General features: G+C 59.0%; 2 protein-coding genes across 3 annotated transcripts; one reads left to right on the plus strand and one right to left on the minus strand.

Moving 5' to 3' along the window:
- Positions 1 to 308: 308 nt before the first annotated feature.
- LOC309818908 (serine/threonine-protein kinase PAK 6) lies at positions 309 to 11211 on the plus strand (the record flags this gene model as incomplete). Of its 2 annotated transcripts, XM_082648890.1 has the most annotated exons (8): positions 309 to 512; positions 1381 to 2016; positions 7542 to 8039; positions 8162 to 8295; positions 8662 to 8788; positions 8889 to 9014; positions 9496 to 9630; positions 11044 to 11211. In XM_082648890.1, 8 exons carry the CDS (start codon positions 309 to 311, stop codon positions 11209 to 11211), a joined length of 2028 nt encoding a protein of 675 aa, XP_082505016.1. The 2 variants fall into 2 exon arrangements, with proteins under 2 accessions (XP_082505016.1, XP_082505017.1); XM_082648891.1 differs by lacking the exon at positions 9496 to 9630.
- Positions 11212 to 16611: 5400 nt separating this feature from the next.
- ANKRD63 (ankyrin repeat domain 63) lies at positions 16612 to 17766 on the minus strand (the record flags this gene model as incomplete). Its single annotated transcript, XM_082649636.1, has 1 exon — positions 16612 to 17766. One exon carries the CDS (start codon positions 17764 to 17766, stop codon positions 16612 to 16614), a length of 1155 nt encoding a protein of 384 aa, XP_082505762.1.
- Between the last annotated feature and the right edge of the window lie 4023 nt (positions 17767 to 21789).

A 21789-nucleotide genomic window follows, 5' to 3' on the forward strand; every position in this document is an offset into this window, starting at 1 on the left:
AATACACACCCCCCGGGTCTGCCTCCTCAGCAGGGGACTTAGCGCAGATGAGAAGACAGACACCTCTTTTCCTCCTTTGTAGTCTGTGTTGGCTTATTTATGGGGCTTTTGCTGCTTCTGGGACTGCTCTGCGGGGAGCTAGCCATTTCCCTGAGGGAGTAGGCCTGAGAGGTGGGCCGGTGCAGGGGGTTGAAGTGGGGGAGGGAGTCTGGGGCCCCAGTACCCACTGCGGCCACCTGTCCTTCCCGGGGCCAGGCTCCTGTGAAGCCCCCTCTGGAACTCAGTCTGACCCTCCCCATGCAGGCACCATGTTCCGCAAGAAAAAAAAGAAACGCCCTGAGATCTCGGCCCCACAGAATTTCCAGCACCGCGTCCACACCTCCTTCGACCCCAAAGAAGGCAAGTTCGTGGGCCTCCCCCCACAATGGCAGAACATCCTGGACACACTGCGGCGACCCAAGCCCGTGGTGGACCCTTCACGCATCACCCGGGTGCAGCTCCAGCCCATGAAGGTGAGGCGGGCATCAGGGATGGCGGTGGGGGAGGATTCAGACCATCCCCCTTCACAGAGGGCTGCTGGCAAGACCACACAGGCACCTGAAGAACCACCTGATTTATCAGCTATCAGTTAGCCAGGATGTCTTCATTCCCTGCTAATCAGCCTCTCGTTCTCTCCCTGGGTGACCCAGGGAGGAGGATCCTGGGGAGTTCCTCTCCACAGGGTGGTAGGGTTGCCAGATTTAGCAAATAAAAATACAGGATGCCCAATACAATGTGAGTTTCAGATAACAAATAATCTTTAAGTATGTCCCATGAAAAATTTGGACCTGCAGCCCCTGTGGGGCTGGGGGCTGTCACAGACCCAGGGGATTAAGTTGTGTGGGTCAGGAGGGGTTGATGCAAGAGCCTGATAGGGGTTGGGGTCAGGGCCCTGTCAGGGTTTGGAGGCCACAAAGCCATTATGTGTGGAGGAGAGCCCTGGACTGGTGCATGTCCCCTGGAAGGCCACACACAGACAGAGCTGGAGAACGGCAGCGGGCCCGAGGCAGGGCCTGCAGTCTCCCCAGCTCCCGAAGCTCAGCTGCCGGCACCATCAGGCACGCTGGATTGAACGCCATGGCTACTCACCTGTCTGCCCTGCTAGACTGTGGGCCGGTGAAAATGAGGCTTCTCCCTGTATCCGTCCGCCAGCACAGGGCTGGCCCACCGTGGGCCCTGGGTAGGGGCTGAAAAATTAAGAATAGATGGATAACACAGCAAGGGAGGTCCATGGTGCTCCTCCCCAAGGCCCCCCAGGGAGGCTCTCTGACCTGGTCCCCGCCCAGCGCCCCCTCCCTGCCATGACAGGAGGCTCACCACGCTCTTCCCCCTCCCCTGCAGACAGTGGTGCGGGGCAGCGCGGCGCCCATGGACGGCTACATCTCGGGGCTGCTCAACGATATCCAGAAGTTGTCAGTCATCAGCTCCAACACCCTGCGCGGCCGCAGCCCCACCAGCCGGCGGCGGGCACAGTCCCTGGGGCTGCTAGGGGATGAGCAGTGGGCCGCCAACTCGGACATGTACTTGCAGAGCCCCCAGTCTGAGCACAGGGACCCCCATGGCCTCTACCTCAGCTGCAACGGGGCCGCACCAGCAGGGCGCAGGCATGTGCCATGGCCCGAGCCACAGAGCCCGCGGGTCCTGCCCAGTGGGCTGGCCACCAAGGCACAGTCCCTGGGCCCCACCGAGTTCCAGGGCGCCCCGCAGCGCTGCCTGCAGAGCTCCCCAACCGGCACCTCGGCCTCCACGGCTGCGGGCAGGCGGGGGCCCAAGACTGCCGGGCATGGCTCTGAGGAGGCCCGGCCACAGTCCTGCCTGGTGGGCTCGGCTGCAGGCAGGCCGGGGGGGGAGGGCAGCCCCAGCCCCAAGACCCCGGAGAGCAGCCTGAAGCGCAGGCTGTTCCGAAGCATGTTCCTGTCCGCTCCTGCCGCCGCCCCTCCAAGCAGCAGCAAGCCAGGCCCTCCACCACAGAGCAAGGTAGGTCAGGTCGCGGCCTCCGCTGGGGCCACTCGACAGGGCAGGGGGCCTGGCCCGGCAGCATCCACTGGGGACACAGGCCCTGCCCGGCCTTCCCCACCTACACGGTCGGACTGGGGAAAGCGTGAGGTAAACAGATCGTCAGCTGAGGATTCTACCCTGAACCAGCTGAGCCCTAGCGCTCCGAAGGCTTGGCACGTGTGAGTCAGATGTTGCAAGCCAGGTCATTTTCCGGGGGCCTCTGCGGGGCTGTGGTACGCCTCAGCTGACATTCCTGCCCTCTGGGGTGTATCTAGGCGGACCACACGGGGAGGCAGGCACCCCTGAAAAAGCAGCACCTTTAACCACAAGCCCAGACCCTCCCCTGCCCCCAGTGCCCAGCGACCCCACCCAGGCTCCAGCCTCGGGGGGCGGGGAGGGGGGACAGGGTCTCTCTGGCTCCCTTTTCTGATCTTTTTTCTGCCTGGACCCCCAGCTTGTCCCAGTGCTCGCCTGAGGTCATACACAGCCTCTCTGTGCTGCTTCTCCCAGAGGTTTATGTTACCCCTTCTCTAGTGAGGATTCTTCCCTCCCTCCCTCCCTTCCTCCCTCCCTCCCTTCCTTCCTTCCTTCCTTCCTTCCCTTTTTCTAGTAGTTCTTGCTTTGTGTGACATTCCTGTAGTTATTTATTCTCATACTGTGTGTCATATGAAAAGCTAGAGGATTGAATTTGCCTGGGTCTGGGAGCAACAGGAGAGCTGACTTTTGGCGTGTGACAGCCTCAAATGCACATATTTTTCTTGTAAAAAAGGAAACAGTGAAGGGAGCCCTAATGGTGACATCTTTGGGCAGGCCGAGAATTTTTGCTTCTTACGTGCCCTGTGACATCCTGTCCGTGGTGACAGTGACATCCTTTCCCATTTGGCAGATGAGAAGACTGACTCAGAGAGCGTGGGACAACCCCCTGGTGTCGCGAACGAGTCAGCCGAAGGTGGGAGGGAAGGCTTTTCCGTGAAGGCATCTTTTAGCTCCTCCCTGAGGGTCAGGCAGAAATGAGCTTAGGCTGCAGCACAAGGGTTGTTAAGTCTCACCTAAGAAACCACCACTGACAGCGGCATGAGTAATGGAGTCCCCCCTCCCGGGATGGCGTCAGTGTGTCCAGCCCAATCGTGGAGGGGTGGTGGGGAGTTGAGGGGTGGCCTGGACCCTCAACCCCATATAGGTCACTGCCAGCCCAAGGCACCCAGGGAAGGTTCTGGGCTTTGTGCCCTCCAGTCCCCACTGGGACAAAGGACGGTAGGCTGGGATCCCCTGCGGGGCGGGGGCTTCAGGGAGGAGCAGATGAGCCGAGGGGTCTCTGGAAGGCTGTACCCCTGGGGAGACGTTCCCCAGAAAACTAAGGTGGGAGCAGGACAGTGCACCCTGCCAGGAAGTGCACTTCGAGAGTCCTGCTGGGGTGGGGGGGTGGTTTCAGGGACTTGGAGAAAGGGGGTGTCAAAACTGGTATGCATGGTCCTGGGCTCCTGCCAGCACCCCACAGCAGGGGGCAGGCCAACCGCCCCCATCCCCGCACAGCCACAAAGCACCTACTGTGGGCCACTGCTGCAAGCTGTACGAGGTCTCCCCTGCCCCTGAGGAAGCAGGTGGTGCTCATCCGGGGCTCAGAAACACCACAGTTCCAAATCCAGGGGAGTGGTTTCCTTCTTGGCCCCCTGGGCACACCTTTCTAGATGGATGTTCTCAAGCCAGGCCTCCAAAAGGCAGGGCCGAGACCGCCCCACAACCGCTCTGGGCCAGGGCTTCTCAACCCTGTACTATTGACGTTTGGATCAGTATTGCAGGGGCTCTTCTGGGTGTTGAAGGATATTTAGAAGCATCTCTGGCCTCTATGCACTAGATGCTAGTAGCACCCCTCAGAGGGGACAACCCCAGATCCCTCCAGACATTGCCAAATGTTCCTTGAGGGAAAAAAAAATCACCCCCAGTTGAGAACCACTGCTCTCAGCAAATTACCATATGGTTGGGAAGCATTCAGTTTCCTCCTCCTCCCCCAAGGCCTGGGCCCTGGGAACCCAGACCAAGCCAGCAGCCAGCCCTCCGCACTCAGCACATCCCAGAGGTTGGCCCTGGACACTCACAGCAACACCTAAAGCAGCAGTCCATGCACTAGTGCCCTGGGAGGGCAGGCCACCAATAGCCACAGCGTGCCAGGTGTGGCTGCAGGAGGGTCTGTGACCCTAGAGCTCTTGTACTCAGCCCCAGGCAGCTTGGCCTGCACTCACTCGCTTTGGCTAAAGAGCAACAGGAGGCCTCAAGTGGGGACAGAGAGGCCAAAGAGGTAAGACAGTTAGGAGCTTGGGAGATTTAGAAGTGGTCCCACCTAGCGGCAGAAAGGCCTCGTCAGAAAGACCTCAACAATCAGCAAACCTTGGTTGAGCACCTACTGTGTACCATGTACTCGGTTACATGCCAAGGACCCCCAATAGGACCACTGCATAGGGATCAGAGGTTAAGCTGACCAGGGCTGAAGTCTGGCCTTGTCCCTTACGGCTTAGTGACTCTAGGCAAGTTACTTAACCTCTCTGAGCCTGTTTCCTCATCTACCAATTTAGATAATAATATTACCCATGGGCTAATAAAACAGTCCACAGGGCTATGAGAATTAAATGAGATAATGCATTTAAGGCCCTTGTCAAAGTGGTAAGCCCTCAATAAAATGGCTCCAGTATTTCTTAAATATTATGAAATGGCCTCTGCCTGGGCGGCACTAACAGAACAGCCCCCTGAGCCCACAGCTGGAGAGCCTGGCCCTGTCTTCTTAGCCTGGGAAGGGAACATGAGGCATCATTGTAACTCCATGTACAACTCTTCTTTCTAGTGGCTTCCTGCGCAAGAAGAGGCCTCAGTCACACAAGTAACTCCAGAATTAATCCAGAGCCCCTAACAATTGATTCCACCTTTTGTCCCCCTTTCCCTTTCTTGGAGCGGTTTAACACATTTCATCTGGTCCTTTCTTGTGGTTACGTTAAGTAAAATCTCCCTCCTTGTGGAGACAGGCAGCAAGGGCCACAAAGGGACACTTGGGACCAGACCCTGCTGAGGTGAAGACCAATCCTGGCCCGACCACCCCCGTGTCCTATGTCCCATGTCCCAGGCCACGTCAGAGCTGGCCGCCTCCCCCAGATCCGTCTGCTGCTTCCATCCACCTGCTGCCTCCTCGGCCCCTGAGCTCAGCCAGCACCTGCGGCAGGGTCTCCACAGGGGCCTCGACAGCAGGGGGGGAAGCGAACCCACCTCCTCAGCCCCTCTGCCTGACTTGTCCCCACCCTCCCGTGTCCACTCATCCTCAGAGCAGAGAGCTCATGCGGGAGGCCGGGAGGCCAGAAGGAGAGGGAAACGGTTTTACCGCCTTCCTTAGAAATCCAGAGTGCAGAGAGGTCAGGGGCCGTGAGAGCAATCTCAGGAGCAGCTTTAGGAGCTTTTCGGATCCCCAATCTCTGCCCAGCCCCACACAGATGCTCAGAGAGCACATTTTCTGTGTTAGGTCCGTGCCTCACAGGCCAGCGGGCAGCCTTTTCACAGAGCCTTGGAGGCTGCTACCGGGTGACATCTCATGGTCCTTCTGCTCCTGGTTGTGGCCCCACAGCCTTTGTGGTGGCCGTGCTCCCTCCACCCCGAGTCCCAGCCCTCCCACAGGCTCCCCAAGGCCATGGAATTGCAGAGCTGCTCAAATTGTGGGCCAAGGTTCCTCTCACATCCAAAGCCACGGGCCTTGTTAAACTGCGGAGTCCCTGCTCTAGGGACCTGCTGAAGCCGTTACCAAGGCCAGGGAATCTGCATTTTATCCAGCTCCCCAGATCACCGTGCCTTCACAGAGGAGACTGGGGCTCAGAGAGGGGGAATGGCCTAAGATTCATCCCAAGTCAGAGCGGAGCAGGACTGGAACCCAGGTCCTGACCCCCCAGTCTGGAGTTCCCACTGCTCCGCCACAACAGAGTAGGGAAAGGGGGGTGAGGTCGGGTGCTGGTGCTGGCGGGGACAATCCATTTACTGCACACATGTGCTTGCCGGGCGGGGGTGGAGTAGTCACGGCAGTCCCGGGAGGTTTACCTGGCTCCTTCACCTCGAGGGCTGAGCACGAGTCAGGCACGGCCTGGCAGAGGCTGGAGCAAACTCAGTGCGCCTGAGGGGCTGGGGGTGGCAGAGCCCCACAGCGTGGCTGTCGCCAGAAGAGGCACCGTGCACATGCCTGATACAAGGCAAGGCCAGGGACTGGGATGAGAGCCCTGAAGTCTAGGTGGGAGGGGTGCTGAAGAGGTTGTAAAGGCCCTGGCTGAGCCTGGTAGCGCCCAAGGCCCAGATTCAAGCAGCCCAGCCCAAGCTGAGTGCTTGAGTAGATTCCCTGGAAGCTGATTCAGTTTTGAGGATGAAGACCAGCACCCTCTGGGCACCTAGACAACCGCCTATGAGATGGGCTCTGAGATGTTCCGGGAAGGCCCCTCTGCAGCTCCTCAGGTGTCCCCCGTTAGGTCGCATATGGCCGTCTCCAGGTGGCCCTTTTAAGCATACACAATCCCTGGGAAGGGTCCTGCTGCACTTCGCCAGCTCCTTGGGGACACCCAGGGATGGGACCCTTTCCTGCTGGGGCTGCCCAGAAGGCTGGGCCTGAGCAAGACTCACTGGGGGCCCAGCCTGCTGCTCGATTCCATTTCCCTCCCTCCCTCCCTCCCTCCCTGCCAGAGACCAGAAAGATAGGCCCCCTGTCTTCTCTTCCTTCTTGGGGGGTCATCAGCCAGGAGTTCCATGTGGCTAGTGGAGGAGCTCCTCTGGGGAGCCCTGAGGAAACCCCCCCACCCCTGGCCCCAAGGCTTGGGTTTGGCTGGACCTACCCTCCTGATTCCAGATCTCTGTAGCACCAGATCCCCAGCCCAGGAGACACCTGAGGACCCCCCAAGATGGTAACATGGCTCTGTGGTCCTCTGTTGGGGACTTAATCTCACCGCACAGACATGCAGACTCCCCGTTGTCAGGAACAATCGGGACTATTAGACGGCAGCCGTGTGTCCTGGGAGTCAGTCACAGCTGCCTCGCTGCAGCCCCTGCCCCTACGCCCAGGGCCTCTTCTGCCTGCATGGGCCCTTGGGTAGGGTAGCCACGGTCGTGAACGCCTCTGACCCAGATTGCCTCCTGGTGGCCTCCCTGGGGTCTGGCTGTCAGTCACCCAAGGAAGAAATACCGGCCCAGGACACCCCAGGGACTCGGCTTTGTCTTCGCAGGAAGGACAGTGTGGATATAAAGAGCTGTTGTTTTGTCTGCTCACCTGGGAACACTGGGGGTTGACTTCTCAAGCAGGACTATGGTTTGGCTTCAGCTCCATTTGAAAATCTTTGCTTGCGGCACCTCCCACATGAGTCTGATGCCCATCCCGGCTCTGCCCAACCCTGCCAGTGTCCAGAGGTCACGGCAGCCACCCCCTGCCTCTGGGAAGGGTACTCCAAATGCTCCCACAGCCAAACCCCTTTCTGTTTCTTCCTTTCTCCTTGCAGCCCAACGCCTCTTTCAGACCGCTGCAGAAAGACCTCCCCCCAAGCCTGGTGGCCAAGGCCCAGTCCTTGCCCTCAGACCAGCCCGTGGGGACCTTCAGCCCTCTGGCCACCTCAGATACCAGCAGCCCCCAGAAGTCCCTCCGCACAGCCCCAGCTGCCGGCCCCCCTCCAGGACGGTCTTCCCCGGCGGGCTCCCCCCGCACCTGGCATGCCCAGATCAGCACCAGCAACCTTCACCTGCCCCAGGACCCCGCAGTGGCCAAGGGTGCCCTGGCTGGTGAGGAAACGGGCGTTGTGACACACGAGCAGTTCAAGGCTGCACTCAGGATGGTGGTGGACCAGGGTGACCCCCGGCTACTGCTGGACAGCTACATGAAGATTGGCGAGGGCTCCACGGGCATCGTCTGCCTGGCCCGGGAGAAGCACTCGGGCCGCCAGGTGGCCGTCAAGATGATGGACCTCAGGAAGCAGCAGCGCAGGGAGCTGCTCTTTAATGAGGTGGGAGGAGAGGGCGTGGCGGGCATTTGGGACGGGCAGTGATGGTGGAGGCAGCCTGGACGTCTGCAAGCAGGGGCAGTGGGGAGGGTGCCTGGCACTCAGGCATCCCCTCCTGCCCCCAGGTGGTGATCATGCGGGACTACCAGCACCTCAACGTGGTGGAGATGTACAAGAGCTACCTGGTGGGCGAGGAGCTGTGGGTGCTTATGGAGTTCCTGCAGGGCGGGGCCCTCACGGACATCATCTCCCAAGTCAGGTGGGCAGCTGGGAGGGCTGGGACCCAGCGCTGGCTGCTCCCGCCACTGCCCTGGCAGGGATGTTAGGCAGCCTCAGGCCCGGATGATTGGGGTGCCCGGCACGTGGTCCCGAGCCACCCTGCCCACCGCCATCTGTTCGGGTTAACAGACCCAGGGGTCTCAGGGCAGTGGGGAAGACACGAGGGCTCCAGCCTAGGCCCAGGCCCGTTTCCACCAGGGCTCTGGCCTGACTGGGCTCCCACACACATCGTCCAGGAGCTGTGGGGCCCCGTACCAGGGGCACCTACTCTGCCCAACCCGTCTTCCCTGCAGCCCCGCCAAAGCTAACATGCTCTTCTGCTGATGGCTCTGCCTTCCCCGTCCAGGCTGAATGAGGAACAGATTGCCACCGTGTGCGAGGCCGTGCTGCAGGCCCTGGCTTACCTGCATGCCCAGGGTGTCATCCACCGGGACATCAAGAGCGACTCCATACTGCTGACCCTCGATGGCAGGGTAGGGCCCTTCCCACCCTGGCGCACCCACGACCCCACTTCATGGCTCCTCCTCCCTAGTTCACCATCACTCCCCTTTCTCCCTCTCACTCCAACCCCAGGTGAAACTCTCGGACTTCGGATTCTGTGCACAGATCAGCAAAGATGTCCCTAAGAGGAAGTCCCTGGTGGGAACCCCCTACTGGATGGCTCCCGAAGTGATCTGCAGGTGTCTGTATGCGACTGAGGTAACGGCTCCCTCCACCACCCAGCCCTCCCAGAAGAGGCTTGGGGACACATAGCTCTTCTACTTGTGGTCTCCTCCAGAGCCCCCCACCCCGAATAGCCCCGGTTGTCGGGTTCCCACTTAGTCAATACCCTACCCCAACGTCCACTGCCCCCTTCCCACTCTTGGTTGTATCTTCTCTGGCCTGTGACTTTGCTGCCACAAACTGGTCCCCAGAATGCTCTCCCCCAAGCGCAAGGGCAGGTTGGGGTATGGCCGGGCTTCCCCATGTGTGGTGACCTTTCTAAGAGAGTGGCTGACAGCTGTGTCCCTGCAGTCAGTGGTCACTCACGCAGGTGGTAACTGACCACAGGGAAGGTGACCAGGAAGGGGGCCGACTCACCAAGGAAACCTGGGACCAGCTGCTCCCCTCCCCCTGCAGCATGTTGCTACCAAGGGGCCAGACTCTGGCCAGTGGAGTCAGGGACATTCTCCTCCTGCAGGTGGATATCTGGTCTCTGGGCATCATGGTGATTGAGATGGTAGATGGAGAGCCACCCTACTTCAGTGACTCCCCAGTGCAAGCCATGAAGAGGCTCCGGGACAGCCCCCCACCCAAGCTGAAGAACTCTCACAAGGTCAGTCGGTACACAGGGTGTGACCCTGCAGGCCCCATTCTTCCTGAGGCTTCAGGGATCAGAGTCCGGGCTGTGAGGCCCAGCCTCTCCCTCCCACAGAAACCAGAGGGCCCGGGCTCCCAGAAGAGGCTCGTCTTTCTCCACACAAATCCCGCACCTTGGTGTGGAGCCTAGTCACAAACTCCCGTGGTCACTCCAACAAGTTTCCACCTGCGGACAACTGACCGGAGCCTGAAAGAAGGGAAAGCAAGGCCAGCGGGAGTCCCTGATGCCCTGGGAAAGAATCTAGAGAAGTTAACTGAGCAGTAATGCCTCTACCCCATCTGTCAGGGGAGGCATGCCAAGGCATACAGTGTTCCCAGTCTCCATCACAGAGAATTGGCTTGCCCTCCATCAATGTACATCCTAACCACATCTGAGCCAGCTTTTCCCTTAAAACCAGTGTGTGTGTGTGGGGGGGGGGGGGGGTATGTAACGCTTTTCTGGCAAATCCACCCAAACCCACAGTCCTTACTTGTGGGCACCCCCTGCTGGTAGCCAGCTCAGCACAGGGCTGCAGAGTGGCACTGCCATCTGGTGGCCAGAGTGAGAAATGTCCCAGAGGGTTGAAGCTCAGTCTCTAAATACGAAATAGTTCCGTAGCCCTGCTGGATGCGAGGAGAGACAGGAAACACTTTCTGAGACAGCTGGTCCTTGGAACCCGCACTCCTGACCCCCTAGACTAGCAGATATTTCTAACTGGCTAATTCCCCAGAGGATGCAGCCTTCCATTACAGCCTAAGACAGCCTTATCCCAAAATATTGACTCAAAATGAACCAGGGTAAGCCCTTGACTTAGACTCTAAGGCTTAGAGAAATAAAGGAATCTTCCTTTTTCAGGTCCCACTTTGTTCTTTTCTATTTTTCAAAACACTCCTTCCTCGCTGACCTCTTTTTTTTTATCTTCACTAAAGACCTATGTAGCAGACAGGGAAAGCACATTTTATCATTAGCCCATTTTACAGATGACAAAACTGAGCTCTAGAGAAATGTACAACTTGCTGGAGATTAGGGATAGACCCAGGACTGGATCACTGGGTACCAATCCCGTGCCCCTTTCCACAGAGCCTGAACACTGAGCGCCCTGAGAAGCAGCGTGGTGCCTGGGCTGTATTTGGAGCCCAGCTCCCCAGCTCTCCTGGTATCCTAATTCCATTGCTCACCAGCACCCACTATAGGTGAACTGGCCACCTTTCCTGGACTGATGCTGACTTTCTTTACCTACCTGATAGTCCAGAAAGTACTGAGCCTGGGAGGAACCAGGAAGTAAGAAGCGAGAATTTAAGACTTTCAAATGACAGTGGGGCCAGGCAGATTGGGTCACCCCAAAGTGGCTGCAAACCGTGGCTTCCTCTCACTGCCCTGCCTCCACAGGTCTCCCCAGTGCTGCGAGACTTCCTGGAACAGATGCTGGTGCGAGACCCCCAGGAGAGAGCCACGGCCCAGGAACTCCTGGACCACCCCTTCCTGCTGCAGACGGGGCTGCCCGAGTGCCTGGTGCCCTTGATCCAGCTCTACCGCAAGCAGACCTCCGCCTGCTGAGCCCAGCCCCAGAGTGCGCCTGCCACCTGTGCCCACAGGCAGGGGACACTGGGCCACCAACTTGCCAACAGGGCCTGGCTGCCTGCCTCATTCTCTCAGTATTCTCTCCAAAGATTGAATGTGAAGCCCCGACCCTGCCCTCCTGCCCCTCAGCCCACTGGGCCAGGCCGGACCTGCCCCTCAGTCACTTTCCCTCCCAAGAGTCCCCAGTTGCCTCTGGGATGATGGAGACCTCTTCTGCAGGATGACCCTTTGTTATCTGCACAGGGATATTTCTATGAAACATGGAGACCAGTGCTTCTGGCCACTGTGGCCAACACAGCAGAAAAGGCTGCTGAGGTTTTTTTTTTTAAAGTAGTAGGACACAAGCATCCCAGGTCACCCAAGAGGCAGACTGCCTGTCTTCATCAGGATACTTGCTGTTCTCAGCTCCAATTCCAAATCCTGGGGTCTGGAAGGTGTTTATTGCCTGACTCCATCTTCCTCCCTTGTGTCTGACTTCCTGAAGGCACAGTCCCACCTGCACCTGCTTCCCGACCCACCTGAGCTGACAACACACTCCCTGCACAGCCCGCGCCCAACTGTGAACAGCCTGCTCGGAGGCCGTGACGGGGAGGGGAATTTTCTGGGTGAAAGAGGAAGAAGGCAGCTGGTGGTAAAGTGGTCTCACTTCACAGGATGCGGGTGCGCACACACGTGTGTGTGTGTGTGTGTGTGTGTGGTGTGGAGGAAGGTCACCCACGACTGTCTTCGGTTAGGCTTCTCCATCTTCTCTCCCACTAAACTCTGCTCTGAAGGTGACCTGCTTCCTTGGCCCGGTTTCCCACCTCTTAAGTCCCGGGGTTCTGCCTGACCAGCGAAGAGGTCTGTATTGAGTCGAACACATCCTGGGGGCCTGGCCGGTTTCTGAGTTTCTCCTGTACTGTGGGATCTGAGAGCCAGGGACCAGAATGGTGAGGGAACAAACTTGTTTTACCTGTGAGCTTCATCTCAACAACCAGGTCATCGGGGACCCATTCTTCTTTTGTGTGCTTGGGGGACCTGTTTTCAAAATCCCGGTCTGGGAGAGGTGAACCAGCTCCCAATTCCATCATGTCACTGGAATGGGCAGCCCATTTGTGCGAACCACGTGCCCCTAGCTGCCTCCTCAGACACCTGTCTCCTTGTCCCCCTCCCCTCCCCACCTTCAGGGCTGTTGTGAGACAGGGAATCCCAGGGAAGAACTCCAGGTGTCTGGACCCTATCTAGATAATATTTTTAGATTCCTCTATCCCTAGTGGCCTGCTTTGGGGCAAAAAAAAAAAAAAAAAAAAAAAAATTGCAAGGACTTTTTTTAAGGGTCAGAGTTTTAAAAACAAAAGCATTGTCCCTTTTGTGAATTGTTTGCACTTGTGCCTGTTTTAAATTAAACGGAGTGTTCAAAACCTCTGGCCTTCCTGTCGTCCCTGGGAATAGAGCCAGGCTGTCTTCAAACTGGACACGCTGTAGTGGGTGTCCAGGGTGGCCCTCCCTCCTCCCTGCTGTGAGCCCCCCGACGGTCATTCTGATCCGCAGAAAATCCTACTCCCTGGTGGCATGTGGGCCTGAAATGAGGGCAGAGAAGAAGGGAAACAGGAAGTGAAAGGCCCTCGGGACTGAAAGAGCTGAGAAATAGACAGGGCTCCTTCCCAGAGGAGAGGAACCCAACCCGGAAAGCCAGGGCCGTGGGCTGTGCTTGCTGGTGCCACAGGGGCTCTGGGGCAGCCACCAGGGCTGACGGCCACTTTCTGCAGCAGCATCTCCCTTCCCCCGTTTGCTTCCCCCACGCCACCTCCCCAGAAAGTCAGAGGCTGCTCCCCTCAAACTGTCCATAGGAAGTGGCCTGGAACTGCTTCCAGTGAGAAAGCAGTCTCTGCTTCGGTTCTCACAACAGAGAGTGACCGTTAGGAGCTGTGAAAGAGCGCAACTGGAAATCAGGAAACCTGGGTCTTTAAACTTCCAGCTCTGACACTGATTCCAGCACTTACTTCCTGAGGTCTCATTCTACCCCCTCTCTGTCAGGGTCACTGAAACCTTCTACCCAGGAGCAAGGAGTCCTGCAGACCTCCTCCCCACAGTTCCCCACCTAGACAGCTGCCCTGGTCTAAGGGCCCCTGTCCCACCAGCTCAGCCAGAAGCAGCACCTGAGTCTTACCTCCAGGAAGCAGCCACAGTGGGCTGGGCAGAGATGGAGGCTGAGGGAAGGCGGAACCTACCTCCCAACCGAAGCCCACGGTCACGAGTGGTTGGCAAGGCAAAAAGAGGCCAGTTCTTGCAACTGAATAACACTGGATTTATTAACTATTCTTTTGAGCTCTAAGAGTCCTTCCACTGCACAGTGTCATTCCAAAAGCATGTGCGTATGTCATTTAGCCTCACACACAGACCGGTTCTGAGCTTGACCCGAGAGTACCAGCTCCAGTGGCACAGGTGACTTCACAATGACGAAAGCAACAAGAATTGGAAAAACAAAATGTTTAGAACAGTCTCTTCTAAACCAGATTGAGCTCGAGGGGACCCCAGCCTCAATGCCTTGGGGCTGACAATAAGGGGAAGTTCAGGATAGCGAAATGTGGTGAAACATCTAAGTTCTGCACAGAGCTGGGCCTGGTAAGAAATCTGCAAGAACAGCAAGGCAGTCAAACACACAATTCAGTTCAGACAGGAAAGATCTGCTGTGGTTTTTTAGAAACATCACTTTCAACCGCCAAACCCTTGGCAATTCCAGAGAGAAGCCCTCATAGTTGTTTGTTTATCCAATAAAGGGCCCAAGGTGACGTTCAACCAGAAATCCCCATGTCGGCAACACTTGAAACATGACAGCACCTTCAACACAATGTGCAACCCAGACCCATGTCTTCAATGTGGTATTCTGAAGAAGCCAAAATACTTGTATTCTTACACCATTAAAAGTAAACTTCATAAAAATTAAACACAGTTGGAAAAGGATAAGTGAACAAGCAAGGATCAGAAAAAAGGAGTTTGCACTTGGGGCGTCCAATTACCACCCATCCCACCCCAGATTCTCTCCTTCTGGCTTTTCAGGCGTTTTTCAGAACTTTTCAGTTCAGCCGCCACCCAGACAGTGGGACTGAGGAGAGGCAGATATGTGGGGAGAGAAAAATGGGGGAAGGGCAAAACACCCCAGAAACGAAAGCAAATCACATCAGAAGAAAACAGTGCATAATCAGCAGGTCTCAAGGTTCAGAAATCGTAAGGGACGGGTTGGAAGCTCCAGTTTCTCAGAAGACAGCAGGAGCTCTCTATATGGAGCCTTAAGCTGGAAGATCTTGGTGTCCTAAGTAAAGGGTCTGGCCTCCTGCTACTCCAAATGCGAGTTTTTTGTTCATTGTCCCTCACTTCACTGCTGTGAAATGACTTCAAGTATCCGGATTTAATACACTACAAGAGGAAGAGGATTCCATGGGTAAGTGCACAGGGAGGGAGAAGTACACAGCGGTGGCTCCAAATAAAACCACAAGGCTGAACTCCGAGCCTGGGCGCAGCGAGAGCGCAACTTTGCCACCAGGGGGCACCAGAGATCACGTCCAGTGTCTGGGCCCTCGCGGCCTCGCGGACCCCGGAGCGGTGGAAGCACTGGGGAGGTGTCTGACACTTACACGAGGCCGGACCCTGATCACCCATCCCTCACCCCAGGCCCAATTTCTCATCACAGGTCATTCTCGCTCTGGGCAGTTCCCCTAGAGTTATTGGTGAGAAACCTTCCGTTCTGCAAAGATGAATAGATCGACGTCTTGAAAAGACCCCACGGCCGGCAGCTGAAGGGCTGCACGCTCAACCTTCGGGGTTCACAAAAAACTCCCCACGTGCTGCCACCCCACGGGCTGGGCACACAGGTTCGTGTGCTGGCGCTTCAGCAGGATCCTAGGGCACGCGATTCGCCAGACCCTCCAGACCCTTCTCGCTAGGCCGGCACAAAGATGAGGGCGGGGGCGGGGAGGGATGGGGACGAAGGGCCGGGCTAGGAAAAGGCCTTTAACCACCTCTCCGCAATTGCCTCTGACTCACTAATCTGCCCAGTACTGAAGCTGAGCCGGGCCTGCATCCCACGCTTTGGGACAGAGGCAGGGGTCCTTGGTCTCGAGCTCTAGCATCCATTATCCACCCTGCCCTCTATTAACGGCCCAGAGAGAAGCAGGAACCGTTTAACAGCCCTCTTCCAGCTCTCAAAGGAGTTTGATATAATTTAAACCCGGACCTGCCGTTCGTGTGGGCTTCAGACTCCCGCGCGCCGCCGCCTTTAACGTGGCAAACACTTCAGTCAATTATCCCCCTCGCGGAGCTTCTATTTAAAGAGACATTGTCAGGTTCTTAAGCCTCGGATCAGACCCGCTGCTTTCTGCTTCACATACAAAGACTCAAAACACGAGTTCTTTGAGGATTGGAAGAAATACAATTAATCAAAGCCTTCGCAACCGTTCCCCCCTGCGGGAGCACCCACGTGCAAGACCGGGAGCTGCGAGGCGGTGGGGGCGGGGGAAGTGCTAAGTCCTTTCCATTTCAGGCCTCTGAGAGTGAGAGGAAACAGGCTCAAGAGCCCAGAGCTGGGCTGGGCAAGGGGGGGGCGAGGGGGGCGCGTGAGCGGGATGGGGGGAATGACCCCACATTGTCGATGAAGTTGAATCTTGGGTCTGCCTCCGGCTGAGGCAGAAGAAGCTGGTTCAAGGGACAACTAGCATTCCTCCCACCCCCAAACTATGCTTTCAATGTCTTGAGGCAGGAGTTTCTCCCCCTAAAAATGTAACCTCCAGACTCCTTCCCTCCCGTTCAGAAAGGCTCCGAGGCCCATCTCCAGGCTCCCCTTCTCCATCACTCCAGCACAAGGGGAAGGGATACTTAGGTCATGTGGGGCACTACTGTCAGCAACACTGGGGTAGGGGGGGCAGGGGTTGAGGGGTGGGGGAGGGGGAGTGGGGGGGTGGGGAGGCTAGGCCTTTGTTCTACAGGACAACTCTTCTGCCTGGCTGGCTGACTAGGGTGTGGGAAAACCCGGCAAGGGGAAGGAAACCCGGCAGGAGCCTGAAAGACGCGGGAGTGCGCCTTAGCGCTCAGGGAAGGGGGTCCAGCTGGAAAGCTGTAGCCTACGGATCCAGTCTTCTACTCCTCGCCTCCGGGACTGGAACGGCAGGCCTTTAGCAAAGGTGAGCGACTCGGGCAAGGAATACCAACAAGCACAAAAAAGAAATAAGATAGGGGTACGTTTCGGAGAGAGGGCTGAGGGAGCTCTCATCTTGGCAGCAGGGACAGGTGCTAGGATCTGGGGGTGGGAAACTGCCAGGAAGGTGAGGGACCTGGGAAAAAGAAATCCCAGTGGAGCAGAGAGGGGAAGGTGGGGGGAGCAGGGCTCGGCCTCGAGGCTGTTTACTGCTGAGCGTGCAGCACCACGGCCTCCGTGCCCGCCTGCCAAGGCTGAGGCCCAGGCACCGAATGGGGCAGAGCGTTGGGCTCTAATTCTGAGCCGCTCTCGGGCCCAGGTGCTTCCCCGACCAGGCTGGGGATGTCTGGAGCTGTAGAGCGTCGGCGCAAACCCGAGCGGCCAGAGCCGGGGCCGCCCTCGGGGTGGGGGCTAAGGCCGACAGGGGCTTGCACTAAGGTTGGGGGCGCTCCCTCCAGCACCTCCTGCGAACGCCACCGCCCAACGCCTGAAGACTGAGGCGAGTGTGGTTGTGCCATCAGGGCTCCCGCCCGCAGTCGAGCCGCCTCCTCCTCGGTCACGGCACCCAACGCCAGGCTCATGCTCCGGCCCAGCTCCGGCCGCTCGCTGCCCTGCACCCGGTGCCGACCGAAGCCCTTACCCCCTGAGCCAGCCTCGCCGCCGTGACCATGGCCGCCGGCCGCTCGAGCAAAGCGCGCCAGAAGCGGCCGCGGTAGGCGGCGGGGACTGGGTCTTCGGCGCTCCGGGCTGGGCGCGGGAGCCGGACGGCCAGGGGGGCTGTCGGAGTTGGAGCCCCGAGCCGCGGCGGCGGCGGCGGCGGCTGCGCGGCCCCAGGGCCCGGTGAGGGCCTGCACACAGGTCCCGTGGCCGCGGGCGGCGGCCAGTTGCAACGCCGTGTGGCCCGCCCGGTTGGTGCGGTCGAGGCGCAGGCCGAGGCGGCGGAAAGAGCGCACCAGGAACTCGAGCACCGCCCCGTGGCCGCACGCTGCCGCCCACATCACCGGGCTATTGCCCGCCGAGTCGGCCGCCTCGGGGTCGCCGCTGAACTGCACCAGCAGTTGCACGGCGTCCAGGTGGCCGCGCTCGCACGCCAGGCTGAGCGCCGTGCGGCCGCGCTCGTCCCGCAGGTTCACTGCTGCACCCTGCTCCAGCAGTAGTCGCACAAAACGCGCGCGCAGCGCGGGGTCTGGCAAGCTCACGGCCACCATGAGCGGCGTGCGGCCCTGCTCCGCGCGGCAGTCGATGATGCTGCGGTCCAGCGCATCCAGCACAAAGCGGGCCAGGTGCACTTTGCCCGCCTGCATGGCCTCCAGGAAGGTACGCGTACCCGCTCGGGGGCACAGGTCCTTGGGCTTGAGCATGGCCTCGGCCGCCGCGCCCAGGCGGCCCGGCAGCTCCGCACGGGGGCGCCCCTGTTTCTGAGCCCCACCGGGCTCCGGCCCCCGCCGACGCTCGGGTATGGCTCCCTCCGCGCGTGGGCGCCTGCGGCCGAGGGTCCTGAGGTTCCCACTCTGTCCTCCAGCTGCCCCGCCGCTCCTGGGCCGCACGCCCGGCGTCTCGCTGCTCCTTCCCTGGGCTTCCCGCCTGATGGTGTAGGTTGCTCGCTACTCCGGGCTCCGCGCCTGGCCCGCCACAAGACGACGGGAGCCGAAGCTCGGGCCCCTCCTGACTCTCCCGCTGCTTTCCCAGTGTCCGGCGCCCCTCAGTCCGTCGTGGCTGGGAGCCGCGCCACTCACCCACACCCGGGGCAGCACCGCTCCCCTGCTGAGACGGTGGCGCCCGCCGTGCGCGCCTGCCTCTAGCCCTGGCGGGGCGCGCCGCTCCTCAATCTCCCGGCGCCGCTCCTCCGCCTCCTCCCCTCTCGCGGGGGCCGGGCCACGCCAGGGCGCTTGCTCCTTACTTGGGGGGCTTGGCGGCGCGGGAGTCGCCGCCCGCATGGATACCTGGTTTTATAGTCTCGGGGGTCTGCATGGCAATGGCTACTCAGGAAGCGGGCTGAGCCGTCAGGGCCGAAACTGACGGGGCGGCGGAGACCGCCCCTGACCTTCACCCACCTCTCGGTGGGCCACGACGTCGGGGAGCAGCTTCTCCTCCGCGCTTCCCTGGGGCTGCGGCAGCGGGGGCGGGGCGGGGGCTGCTCGCAGGGGGCCACATGCACCCGACCGGGCCAATCCCAAAGTCACAGTCTTCTCTCCCCACCCTCCGCCCCCACCGGAGTCGGTGCCCGGGGCTCCATAGAAACTGGCGGGACCCTGAGCCCGTCGAAGAAGACGAGGGCTGCCCCCATCGGTGCGGCTGGAAGGAAGTGGGACCCCATGAGGGCAGAACTGGACCATAAGCGCACTGGGGGTGGTGGCGAAAGGCAGGCGGGGAGTAAATCACTCCCCAAATCGGGGGGGGGGGGTAGTACCTACGCTGCGCGGGGTTGGGGGCCCTCAGTCTGGCTGGGAACCGCCACTGGAAGTGTAGCGAATCACGCACGCACACACAATTGTTCCTCCCGCACACGCTGATTCGGCGCGGGGGTGGCGGTGGGGGAGTGCGCTCTCGTATCTCGGACGTCTCCAACCGAGACAACGCGCCCGCCTGCCAGCTCCCGGCGGCTGAGAAGCTGGCGGTGCGGAGACGCGGCGACTGGAGCGGGCGCCTTAAGATCCGGGAGTACTGCAGCCGCGTTAGCAACTCCTCGGCGCCGCCTCCCCGCTGTTTCAGGACCCATCGCCACCCCGGAAAGAGCGAGGGACATGCAAACCTCCCGCAGGGTCCCCATCTCCCTCTTGAGCACAAAACCACCCCCAGACCACAGGGCTCTGACCTTGACCACTAGCTGAACCCTTCCGAGATAAGAAGAGAGCACGAGTCAACAGAGTGTGAGAAAACTACCGAATCCCCTCTCCCTCCGGCCCGCTGCTCCGCCCTGGGCGGGGGGGGGGGGGGGGGGGAGGAGCAGGCCTCGGAGGAGGGGAGTCAGAGCACCTAAGAGCTGCAGAGGGTGGGAAAGTGCGTAGGGTTGGAATGGATATTTGTGAAAAAAGAAGTGAGTCAGGTATCGACTACAGAATTTACTGAGACTTTTTGTGAGCTAGGTATTGTGTGTTCCCAGCCGTGGGAAATACAGAGGCGGAAATTCGGTTCTGGATGGAAGAAACCTCCCCTCTCAAGCGGGAAAACAAGATCGGGACATAAAAAGTCGAGTTTGTCGCCTAGGGGCTGAATACGTATGTTAAATACAAAACGGAGACAGTCCCTGGAGGAGAAAATGTGGGGAAAGGCGGACTCTAGAGTCTTCTGAGAATAGGGCTTCTGAGATGGTCTTCAAGGATGTGTGGGAGCTGGCTGCTAAGAAGCAAGGGCACGTAAGCAGGAAAAACACCTTTAGTGCTGAGGGCTGCTTTAAGGGGTCCCTTTATATGAAAGACAGGAAATTAAGGGAAGAATAAAGATGTCTTCAGCCTGGGCAAAGCAGTGACCAGAAGCTTCGCAGCAGGCTCTGCTTGGGGAAGGGTATGGGCAAGGAGAGGATTTGCCTGCGGGAAAAGCCCGTGGGCCCAGATGGGGGAGTGGCAAAGTGGGCACATAGCTCTGCACCCTGAGCTTCTCACCTCTCTCCAGCTCCCAGGCTTCAGAGATGCCCACATGGCATCGGGGCCAGCCGTGAAGCAGGGACTCCCACTTCCCTCTCTCCTGGGCGGAGCACGTGATGTATGCCTGTGCACACCGTGAAGCGCCCCTCTTCTGACTTTTTGCATTTTTTAATCCCCCTACTCTGAGATCTGCCACTTTTCTCTCATGGTGTCACAGAAAGGGCATTTGACAGCAAAGTCCCAGCTTGAAGGCGTTTACTAGCAGTGTGGCTCCAGGCCTGCATACTCTCTTCTGCAAAAGGAAGCCAAGAACACCAACCCTGCCTGCTGCAAACAACAGCAAGCTAGGGAGTGTCAGGGAAAGAGCTGCACAGTTATTCAGAGTGCAGAAAGCCCAATCCCACCCACAGACCTGCGGGCCCCACCTGGAGTAGGAATAGACTCGTCAAGCCTAGTAAGGACGCAGGAATGCTCCCCCTGTTTACTCAGGTAGCAGAAGAAAGGTTTTCTTCTCTTCATGACTCAATTTCCCTTTTCTGCAGCATGAAGAGAATTGCTTTCTTCTCTTCTTTCTCTGTTTCCAGGGTTAGGGGAGGGGGTATCCCAGGAATCTGTGTGGCAGGCCAGCCCAACAATCCAGGCAGTGACACCCCCAGGTGGAGGAGAGAAGCAGCAGGAACACAGAAGGGGCACTGGTCCCAAAGAGCCCTGCCCCTCCTCCCTGAGCCAGCTCAGCCTCATTTTTGTCCTTTTTCTCTGTGGTGGATGGAGAGAGTGCCAGGGAAGAACAGGAGCTGAATCAGGGCCTCACCCTGGCCCGTCAGAGTGTGCTGTGCTGGGTACTCTCTGGAAGGAGCGGCCGTTCCATTGCCCCAGCTGGTACTACCAACCCAGCCAGGCCTGAGGTGGGATGGGGGGGGGCAGTGCCGCCACGTCTCATGCCCTAAAGCCTTTGCTCTGACTTCCCAGTGGGCTCAGCATGTTCTGAGCAGAAAAGAAATAGCAACGATGAAAAAAAGCTGAGACTCTGCTGAGGAGCATCGAGGCACCAACAGCCGGAATTAGAAGCTGTCGCTTAGGGAGCTGAAGGCTGACAGGCGATGGAGCTGAGGCAGGCAGGGGGCAGGCAGGCAGGCACGCCACATTCTCCTTCCCTCCCACCTGCTGAGCCTCCCCCTTGCAGGCCCCAGGCTGGCAAAAGGGCTTCCTCCCAGAGGCGGCTCAGGCCTGCAGTCTGTCACTCTGTCTGCAGCTGCCCCCCTTCCCAGGCCCCCTTCTTTCTTCCTCAAGTGTCACCAGCCCCCTCACCCTGTCACGTTGCACCAGCTCAGCAGGGTTGGGCCTGGTGGCACGTGGCTGGGAGATCCAGAGAGCTGGGGGGGGGGGGGTGGGGTGTGAGTCAGCAGGGGACTCTGGCGTCTGAGTCAGCAGTGGGATTGGGAAGGGGGTAGGGACCCTTCTCTTGATGCAAAAGGTGAAACTGAGGCATGCCAAGTGGATAGGGAAGCTGGCCCCAGCCCCACAGATCTGCAGCAGGAGTGGAAGCCAGTGAGGGACGGCATCAGTTCTTCCTCTGCACATCCCCTGAGGCCAGAGATAAATTCACGTCCAGGGCCCAAGGACTGTGGCATTTTCCCAGGGGCACCCTGCCCTTTTTCCAGAGGACAGAAAGCAGGGAGGTGGGTATTTGCCCTGCCCTCCTGGGAAGCCCCCAGCCTGCTGTGCAGAGGCCTCTCCAGGAGGGAGGATTGCATCCCCTTCCCCATTCCTGGGCTTCTCAGCCCCAGACTGGAGGCCTAG

Source organism: Grampus griseus, assembly GCF_964374135.1.
Source record: "Grampus griseus genome assembly, chromosome: 2".
Lineage (NCBI taxonomy): Eukaryota > Metazoa > Chordata > Mammalia > Artiodactyla > Delphinidae > Grampus > Grampus griseus.